Source organism: Vombatus ursinus, unplaced genomic scaffold, assembly GCF_900497805.2.
Source record: "Vombatus ursinus unplaced genomic scaffold, bare-nosed wombat genome assembly UNPS02014797.1, whole genome shotgun sequence".
NCBI lineage: Eukaryota > Metazoa > Chordata > Mammalia > Diprotodontia > Vombatidae > Vombatus > Vombatus ursinus.
In genome coordinates this window covers 16,604,094-16,614,919 of record NW_020954575.1, presented here as the reverse complement: position 1 = coordinate 16,614,919, position 10,826 = coordinate 16,604,094, and the positions used below count along the sequence as shown (strand labels likewise).

At 40.9% G+C, this 10,826-nt stretch overlaps 1 protein-coding gene across 2 annotated transcripts in view; it reads left to right on the top strand.

The window, feature by feature from the left end:
- The first annotated feature begins 3,379 nt into the window (after positions 1 to 3,379).
- ATP6V0A1 (ATPase H+ transporting V0 subunit a1) overlaps positions 3,380 to 10,826 on the top strand; it is a 57,462-nt gene continuing 50,015 nt past the window's right edge. For both annotated transcript variants that reach the window (XM_027870615.1, XM_027870614.1), the window contains exons 1-2: positions 3,380 to 3,477; positions 5,699 to 5,860. In XM_027870615.1, the coding sequence (XP_027726416.1) occupies positions 5,744 to 5,860 (117 nt within the window). In that variant the 5' untranslated portion in view covers positions 3,380 to 3,477; positions 5,699 to 5,743. The remainder of the gene's footprint in view (positions 3,478 to 5,698; positions 5,861 to 10,826) is intronic.

The window sequence follows — 10,826 nt, the reverse complement described above, 5'->3', positions numbered from 1 at the left end:
GCTGAGGTGGCCCAGTGGATTGAGTACCAGCTCTGGAGTCAGGAGGACCTGAGTTCAAATGTGGCTTCAGACACATAACACTAGCTCTGTGACTCTGGGCGAATCATTTAAGTGTTTATCTGAGTCCAACACTGAGTCTCATAGAAACTAAAAAAGAAGGAAGAAAGTATATTAATTTTTTTGGCCAGTCATCATATTTTTATTAAATTTATATCTAACTCAGATTGGTTTGGATGTAGTCTAGGTTCTTGGAAAGTGAGACAGTGCTTATTTCTGATGCTGTTTCATAATGGTGAAACTATATGATAATCTAAAACTTTGTGGTAAACTAGCTGAGGCAGAGTTGTTTTACACGAAGAGGAAGGAAATGACATTTATTTTGCAATAGGGAATTTTCTAAGACATTTACAGCTCTAAACCGGGGGAAAGAGAGACAGACAGAGGTATATGGGATAGGGAAGGTAACATTGCCTGAAAACAGAGGAAGGAGCCATATTCAAGAAAATCTTATCAGGGACAGAAAGAGAAACTGCCTCCACTGATAAATTATGAGAATGGAAACCAATTATCGAAGGGGAGACAACTGTAGTGAATGGGGCACTGGACTTGAAGAAAGATTTGGGTTCAAACTTCACTTTAGACAGTATTAACATTTCTGCACCTTAGTTTATCTGTAAAATGAAGAGGCTGGACTCAATGACTTCTAGTCCCTTCTAACTCTGAAACTACCATCTTATTGCAAGTAACTGCTATTGCATACTAGAGAAAGGAGAAAAGATCTCTCTCCTACTTGGTGATGCTGACTCATCTCTCCTGTCTCTAATCTATCACCTACACACTCCTTTTATTATTCCTAAAGCACAGGTCCAACCATGTCACTCCTCTGCTCAAGGTTCCCTGTTACCTCCAGGATAAAATACAATTTCTCTGTTTGTCATTTAAAGCATTTTAAGGCAAAACTCTGAAGTGCAGGAACCAGATTAAAATGTAATTGGGAAATGCTTAAAATATAAATAAAAATACAACATAGATATATTAATTTATAGTTTTCTAAGTCTACACAGCCAGCAGGGATCCCTTTCTATCTGAGTTTGATAACATTGTTCTACATTGGAGCCAAAGCAGCCTTTTTACTGTTCCCACTACACAACAAAGTATTTCTCACTTCTGTACCTATGTGCACAGGCTATTCCCTCTTTATGGCTAGATGTTCTATCCCCTTTTAAGAGTCATTCAAGTGCCACTTCCGGAGGCCTTTCCTGATTCCTCTGTTTGCTACTGTTCAATCAATGTTCCATGTCAACTGCTATTAGATATTACTCCTTATACAAGGTTCTTTTTACTACACCACCCTCCATAGCATTCGGGCAACAAATTTCCCCTCAACCAAAAAATTCAGCAACTTTATATTTTATTTAGCTGTGTACATGGTGTTTTACTCCAAGTATTATGTAAGCTCCTTGAAGGCAGGGATGGTTTTGTATTTGTCTTTGTAACTTTAGCACCTAACCAAGTGCCTGTAACACGGGAGGTGCTCAATGTTTGTTGAACTGAATTATCAAGGACACATGTGTAACTAACAAAGGGCATAAGCTGGTCATATAAAATGAACAAGGGATAATTAATGGCCAGGCCAAGAGTTGCACTGGCATCTATGAAATAGTAAAAGCCCTTTACCTATGTCATTGGATTCTCTTCTAAAGGCTTATGGAATACTCCATGAACAAAAATTGTAGAGAATGAGAAGGTTTGTTATCTACAAGGGTGGAGTAACTATATTTTGGAATCAAACATGTTTTAAGTTCCTGCTATATACAAGGCACTATGCTACGGGTACCCCGTAGCATATGGATTCAAGGCAAAAACAGTCCTTGTCTCTTCTGAGCCTACATTTAACTGGGGAGACTCAAACATATACAAGTTAACCAACATAAACTATATACTAAGTAATTCCAAGGAGAAATCCATAAATCCATAGGATCAGCAAAGGCTTCTGAGTAAGTGATATCTAACTGAGGAAAGCTATAGACTCTATCGGAAAGGTTCTATCATTTGCATTTTAAAGGTACAGAAGAATTGAATGTCCTATATGGCGAAAATCTAGCAGGCCAGTTTGACTGGAATAAAGAGCACATGAAGGGGGAATATTATGAAATAAAACTATAAAGTTGGGGAAAGGGGGAGGAATCCAGATTAGAAATTAAGCTTGAAATGCCAGACTGGGGACCTTTTATTTTATCCTAGAGGAAAAAGGGAGCCATTGAAGATTTTTGAGGAAGGAGAGGGGCACATGACATGGTATTTTGGGTCAGGACAGCTAAAGCAAGGTTATTCTGTGGGGTAACTGGAAATTTATAGCTCTAGCTTCCCAATTCCTCAACTGGCATCCTGCTTTTACCTGGGAAAAAAAACCAACCAAACAAAAAACAACTCCCTCACTACACCTAAATGTCATCAGCTTTCAGCCACCCACTGAGATTGAAGAAACCAGTTCTGCTAGCTTTTCCACATGTGGCTCTGGTTTTGACAAACTACCCTTGAAGGTTTTCCAACATCAATGGTGAAATGGTCCCATAAGCTGCCACCTCAAAAATGAAAAATGACTCAAACTGTGTGTGGCTTGTAATTTTGTGGTTTTTCTTTTTTCATTCATTTGACTGAAGGAGAGGTTTTGCTCTGAAGCAACTATCCAGGAGATAGACGAGAGAAGAGGTGACCCAGGTGCTTGGGGGTTGGAAAGTCATGGCTTGTTGTAGTGGGTTTATTCTTATGAGACGGAGGGGAAGACCTGAGTTCTAGTGCTGTCTTGGGCAGATGAGACTTCCCTTCTCCAGGCTTCCTGGTCTTCCTCCGCCTGGGCTGTGTGGTGTCAAAGGTCCCTGCCAGTTGGAGTTCGCTAGGCCTCACACGCTTTAGGAGAGCGCCAGTGACCTTTTCCATCACTGCACTAAGGGCGACACCCTAGCCCAGGCAGATGATTTGGGGCGTACGGAGGGGCCAAGGAGCTTGCCAGCTGACCGCTTGACCCTTGAGGCTCTGTCCTGGCAAGTGGAAGCCTCATGACTGCGCTGCCAGATCGAGGTGGGGCGAGTGAGGTGACTCAGATAACAGATAACCAGCCCCTTCAAGGCCCAACCCGACCTTTTCCTTCAAGAACCCTCCAACCTCACCCTCCTCCTCCCCCACCGAGGAAACAAAATGGTTCCAAGCCACGAGGGGCTGTGGCAAAAGGCGGGCACGTGACCCCGCACTGCGGCAGCCTCCGCTTAGCCGCGTCCTATTGGCCAGCGGGAAGGCGACATCCCGGCGAAGGCGAGGAGAGGGGCGGGGTCTGCTGCGGTGACGCACGCACGCCCGTGCACGCACGCGGGAGGGGGGCCGGGCTGCCGAAGCTGGTAGGTGATTCTGCGGTAGCTGCGGTAACGGTGGCGGCGGCTGCGGCTGCGGAGACTGGCAGGAAGCGGCCGCAGAGGATAGGTAAAATGGCGGTGGAAAGGCGGCCTCCGAGTGAAGCTGAGGGGCCCCCTCTTCTGGCCGCCTCCGCCGCCTCGGCAGCTAGGGGGATGGGGCTGACAGGCCCTGGGGTGGGGGGAGGGGTCGAGGAAGTGAAGGCTGGTAACCCCTCGGACCGGCCCCGGGCCTGCGGGGTCTAGGGCTAACGAGGGAGCGGAAGGAGCTTGGAGACGCCGAGGGATGATGGTGGGGCGCCAAGCCCCTGGGCTCCGACGGGGAGACCCTCTCCATCCTGCCACCCCACCTTGCCACCCTCTTCCCACTACGTTTCCCATTCCCCTCTTTGCCCTTTCACCCTTTGCTCCCCCTCTCTCCCTCTTTCTTTCTTGCCTCCCCCCACCCCCAACTTAAGGAGACCGAGATGGTTTCATAGGGAAAGTCGTTTTTGTTCCCAAGCAAATTAATTTTCGAACTATATTCACACAAAAGCCCCATGTTCTCTTCCTTCCAACCCCCAAATAGCTAGGGGAAGGACCCAGACAAACGATGCCCTTGTTGACAGGTGCATAATGGATTCAGAAGGAGACGCCTCTGTAGCACCCCCCTCCCCTCCCCTCCCCTCCCCTTCCCTCCCCCTCCCCGCCCAAGACTCTTCTTCCAGTCTGGCTGACTGACTGCATTGGGAAAGGGCTGATCTGGGTGACAAGTACTCCCATCTTGGATGGGAGAGGGGGAGGGGGAGGGGGAGGCTCCTGGACTCAAATTCCACTGGTAAACTCAGTCCTTTCCAGGTAGGTCCATCCTCCTTCGGGTAGGCCTAGGAGGTAGTTTTAAAACCGTTAGTGTGTTTAGAGGTCAAAAAATCCAAGACCCTTTAGAGTGTATGGGGAGGGGAGGAGATGCAGAGAGAAGACAAAATGACCAGCAACGAGCTATCCTTGGAGGGTTTGAGTGTTGACGTGCTGAGAAGCAAGATACTGGACCTTGAGGTTATTAGGGAGCTTACATGGGCTCAATCAGACTAAAGTTACAGAAATGGGTGATGGAGTGACTGAGGTGAAGAACTTTCTGGAGAACTCTTGCAGAAATGTATGTCTGGGGTATTTCAGGCTGACTCCTACATCAAAATGACAAAATACCTGGAAATATTTTTCTGAAAAGCTATTCAGGTATGTTCTTCAAGGCTTCTCCAAGAAAGTCTATCTCCCTTAAGTGCTGTTTTGCAATACAGAATGAGGAAGTAATCATGAGATTTTAAAATTTAGCATATTGGACTGAAGTACCCCACACTGTGTGGCCATAGTGATTGTTATGGGATTTTAAAAATAACCATTTCAGGACCACTGATAGCTCCAGTTGTCTTTGATACCTCCTAATCTGAAGCTTGCATAAAAGTGAAACCTTTCTTGAATTGTAAGGTAGTTTGATAGATGGCAGAATATATTTTAGTTTGCAAAACAATTTTAGACTGCTTCATTGGGAGTGTGGGGAACTTGAACCATCTGGTCCAATAAAGACACATTTTCATTAATCAGTCTGTTCCCATTTAGGCATGTCTTTTCGAAGTGCTTCTCCTTAACCTTCAAGATGGTTCTTTTTTGTAGTTAGTGGTTTAAGCAAAAGGCCTCCTTTAAAAAAAAAAAGTGTGCATCTGAGGGCGTAGATGATTTTCTTTTTTCTTAAGAGTTTATAAGATAGTATCTTTAACTTCTGCTTTAATACAACCATTGTTTTTGGAAGCATAAAGATCTCTGTTAATCAAGGTAGGCATTATTAGTAAAGTGTAGGGAAAAAACTACCAATTCTTTTTGGTCAGTGGAATGAAGATGTTTTCCTGTTTTGGTTACAATCCAGTTGAAATGAGATTTAGATACTGTGACACAATTTGAGAATATAATATTTCTATTGGCATACTTAAAGAAAAGTTTGTAGAGGTAGTATTCAGTAGCTCTTAATTATAAGCATTCCTAAGCTAGATGCATCCCTCCAGTGTTTTCTTATATTAGTCACAAGACTTTGCCATTTGATCCTGATGTTGGCTACATAGGAAGTAACATTCATACAGCACAGGTTTTCATAACTGTCTCTGTTCCTTCTTCTTTTCTGACTTTCAAGACAGGATATAAAAACAAATGTAACAGACTGAGGAGGAGAGAAGGGAACAAAGCAATAATAATTGTGCTGGGCTAGTTTGTGCTCCTTGCCTTAGTAATTTCCAGGACAACGTTCTATTTTTCTGTTTCAGATCAACAAAACTCAGTTATTTAGTTGCTGAAACTTCCCTGCCAACATGGGGGAGCTTTTCCGAAGTGAAGAGATGACATTGGCACAGCTTTTCCTACAATCTGAAGCTGCTTATTGTTGTGTCAGTGAATTGGGGGAACTTGGGAAGGTTCAGTTCCGGGATGTAAGTACCTCTAGGCTAACTGTCTGTTTATTGAAGTCCTGTATTCACTGAATCAAATCTTAAAGCTAGAACTCAGGGATCACTTAGTCCAACCTTGTCATTTCACAGCCAGTCAACTGACTGATTACTGTTGCTTAGTGCTTATATAATGAATGTAAGGTCTTTCAATCATTCAACATATTGTTGTTTTGAGTGCTTACTATGTACCAGTCATTGTGCTAAATGTTGAGATTACAAAGATGAAAAAATGAAATAATCACTACTCTCAAGGAATACTGCTCCCTTCTTTGGAAGGAGATGTGTGTATATATGCATATATGTATGCATGTACCTATATATATATATGTAGAATAACTTATATACAGATTAAAGACAAAATTAACAAAAGATAGGGAAGGAGAGCGCTAGTACTTGGGATCAGGAAAAGCTTCATGAAGAATGAAATGCTTGAGCTGCATCTTGAAGGAAATGGATTCTGTGAGGCCTCACTGAAGAGTGACTGCATTTTAGGCAAGAGGGACAACCAGGGCAAAGTTGTAGAGATGGATAATGGAGTGCCACAAATGAAGAACAAAGAAAGACCTTGATTGGACCCACCCTGGAATGTGGGAAGGAGAATCATGTATAATGAGACTGGAGAAATAGGTTGGGTTCAGGTTGTGAAGGGCTTTAAAAGTTAAACAGAGGGGCAAGAGCTCAGAAGAGAGATAGGCTAGATATGTAGATCTTGAGATGATCTGCTTAGGGATAATAATTAAACCCATGGGAAGTAATGGAGTTACCAAAGAAAAGGGTCCAGAACAGAAGTCACAGTTCGGGGACACAATATGGATGATGAGCAAAAGACTGACAAGGAGTGGTCAGATATGAGGAAAATTGGGAGTGAGTCATGTCATGAAGTCTCTGAGAGGAGTGAATATCCATGAGGGAGGGTGTTAACAATGTCAGGTGCAGCAGTGAACTAATAGAAGAGTCACAGGCACTAACAGTCACAAAGAATTTTATTACCAGCCCCAGTAAATAGGGGGGTTTGTCCTCAGTGAAGGCTACATATAAATGACATGGAAAATAGGCTGTTTTTGCTGGCTTGCCGTTGCCTATATCTGAAACATATCGGACAGCCTTCCAAAACTTATCCAGCTCATCGATTGCTTTTGCTGATTTATGTGGAATTAATATCACAAGAATCTAGAGTATATCAGCATGTAAGTCTTGAGTAGGAAATGCGAGCAAGTATGGTGCGAGTTTTTTAATTTCTTTCAATTGAGTAAAATTGTTTTTCTTTGGAAGAAAAAAAAGATCATATGGGAAGTGAATAGCTGTCTACTTCTATAGCATCAAGGAATAAGATTTAGTGTTCTAGATCATGACTTAGAATTCTAAAATTATGGTTTCCTGACAAGAAAAGAAATAGATATATTACTAAAACTGGGAGTAATATTTGGCAGAAGACTTATTGATTTTACCAAGAGGTTTGAAACTGAAATTTGAGAGGATGGGAGAAAAATACCCAGATAAGACTATAAAAGTATATGCTGTGGAGGCAGAGGTCTCAGAGGTTTCCCCTAGACTTGGCAGATTGGAACTCACAAAAGAGTGAACTCCCCTCTCTAGAAATCTTCAACCTGAGAGTGATAATGTAGAGAAAGTTCTTGATTTGAATGGGAGGTTAAACCAAATGATCTCTCAGGTCCCTACTAGCTATAAGATTCTGTGACCTCATAGGTACCTAGAAAAGCACCTTTTTGCTTTGGTATAGTGCTCAGGACTATTGTCACATCCAAACTTTTCTCTTCAGTATCTACTTAAACCCCAACCAAGTCACTTACTTTTGCACTCTGCACACAGAGTTGAGAAGGGATTCAAAAAGTAAAAAAAAAAAAAGAGAATACTACTGAGAATATTGTTTGGTTCTATAACCAAATCTATCCACATTCTTGATAGGTTTCCTCATGAACGTTTGTAGACTTTTTTTTCAATAAAACAGCCCAGTATTAAGGTTGCATTTTGTGGTTATGGAATGAAACTGACTCATATAAGGTTGATCTTAGCTTCATTAAAACTAAGAATTAACTATTTCTGTACCCAACACAGACTCCAACAAGGTATCAAGCCGTAATTATTTTTCTTCTTCTTCCATACAAGATGTTTTTTCATTTCAATTTTGTAGCTGAGGCAGCTAGCTATAGAGGACATATGTAAGTATGATTGAGCACCTTCTGTGTTAAGAGTATTGTAATAGGTTCCAGAAGAGAATGTAAGAGAAATTAGATGACTCTGCCCTCAAGAGCAAGAAATCATGCCCCCAAAAGTTTACAGCCTAATCACAAAGAAAGGAATTACACACCTAAAATTAAGCAGTGCAAAACTGTACAGACTTAATAGCTAAGTACTGAGCATCCAAGAGTTATCAAAGTGAAATAAGGTTAATCATGATAGGTTTCAAGCTATGAGCAGTCTCCCATATTCCACCTGAGCCAAATAACCAATAAGTAATCTAGTAACTTTTTTTTTATTCTTCATTCTTTTTGACCTGCTGACAGCGTTTAATAAAATCTTTATTGACTTGTCAGTAGCATTTGAAAATTCTATTTGATTTTCACAACAGGAAGTTTTCTTTCCCCCTGGCTATTATTTCTCTGTATCCTTTGCTAACTCTTTTTCCTCCTTTCCCAAGCTAAATGAGGACTTTTCCCAGGTTCTCTCATCTTCCTATACATACTCTGAGTGATCTTATTGACTCCCATGGCTTTAGCTATCTCTTATTTATGGTTGACTCCCAAGTTCCATTCTTACATTTTTGTTTGATTGGCATTTCTGCTTGGATGCCCCAGTGCCATCTTACTTCACTCATACCCAGCCTATCTAAAACTAACTCATTATCTCCTTCTCAAAAAGTTCATCATCCTTACTTCCGTAATAGGTGCTAACAATGCTGCCATTCTCCCAGTTAGCTAGGTTCAAAACTGCTGAGCCATTTTCAGCCCCACCCTCTCTGTGATTTCCACATCTGTCATCATTCCTGGTTTTGTGGAGTAGTCTTTCATGTACTTTCCTAATCACAACTTCCTTTCCATTCTCACTATTAACCCTCCTCTGGGTGATTTGAATAGCTTTTTAACTTCTCTATCTCCAGTCTCTTCCCTTACTAATTCATCCTTACTATTTCTGTAGTACTATTTTGATCATGTATATAAATCTTGTATATAAATCTTGAATGACTCCCCTTTGCCTACCAGAAGAGGTCCTGGCATTCAAAGTCTTTGACAATCTAACTCTAATCTACCTTTCTAGCCATTATTTTCAACTACACCCCTACGTGTACCTTACTGTCCAACCAAGTCAGATTATTTACTCTTCTCTATCTAAATCTTATTCTTTTCTTTCTCTATGCTTTTTCTATTCCTCTCTACCAAGAACATTCTCATTACTCTTCCCTCTTTAACTATCAAAATCCTACATATCCTTAAAGGCCAAAATCAGCCTGCCAGTAACCTTTCACATGAAGTCTTTCCTGATAACTATGACCAAAGAAAAATCTCTTCTTCTTCTACATTTAGCACTTCCTTTGTATCATTCCTTTTTTTAAAGAGAATTTTATTAATATCTCTTGCTTTTATATCAGATTTCTCTCTCTATACCCCCTTCTCCTCTCTCCCATCATGAAGATTAAAAAAAAAAAAGAGGAAGAAGGGAAAAAAAAGTCAAGCAGAACTGATCCATGCATCAAAAAAAATCTGATGTCATACACAGTGTTCACGTCCATGAAATCCCTCCCATTCTGCAAAGGAGCAAGCTGAGATATCTTCTCATATCTCTTCCTTGGGCCCAAGCTTGTACTTTATACTTTCTCATTTATTTGTTTTGTAGTGGTTGTTCTTTCCATCTGTATTATTGCAGTCATTTTGTATGTTATTTTCCTGGCTCTAATTACTTCATTTTGCATCAGTTCATATAAGTCTTCTCATTCTTCTTTGTATTCATCGTGTTTGTTGTTTCTTATAGTACAGTAACATTCCGTTATAGTCATCTACCACATTTTGTTTAGTCATTCTCCAACTGATGGACATCCACTTTGTTTTCAGTTCCTTGCTACCACCGGAAGTGCTGCTGTAGATATTTTGGTGTATGTGGAACCTTCTTTTTGTCATTGACCTCCTTGGGGTATATGACTGGCAGTGGAATATTTGGGTCAAAGGGTACGGACATTTTAATCACTTTATGTGTATAATTCCAAATTGTTTTCAGTATAGTTGTTCCAGTTTGCAGCTTTACCAATAATGCATTAGCATGCTTGTCTTTCCACAACCCCTCCATCTTTGATTATTCTTGTCTTTTGTCACTTTGACCAATTTCCTGGGTCTACAGTAAAACCTTCGGGGTATTTTGATTTTCATTTCTCTTATTAGTGATTTGGCACATTCTGTGTATCATTCTTACTGTGTACTTTCCCCCTTTTTATTGTAGTTATTTTTGTACAAGTCTTTTTTGTTTTTACTTTAGTAAATGCTAAGGAAGGCAATGTTTTATTTATGTCTTCATATCTGATTATCTTACCATACACAGAGTATAGTATGTATAGTAGGTACTCAATAAATGAAATGATCTTTTTTTTTAGTTCTCATTTGAATTCAGTAAGCAAATTTATTAAGTACTTACTATGTTAAAGTCACTTTGGATACAAATATGAAAAAGAAACAGTCCTTGCCTTTGAGAAGCTTACATTCTACCAGGGGACAACTCATCAGTTTTTGTCTGTCTATGACATTTAACCCTGTTGGCTGTGACCACATCTGGGATTCTTTCTTCCCTTGGCTATGATATCATATTCATAGTTTCTCTTACATGTCTAACTACTCCTTTCTTTTCTAGTTCTTCATCTCACCCCTAACACATGAATGGTCTTCTAGGGTTCTGTCCTTAGCGGGGGTGTGTGTGTGTGTGTGTGTGTGTGTGTGTGTGTGTG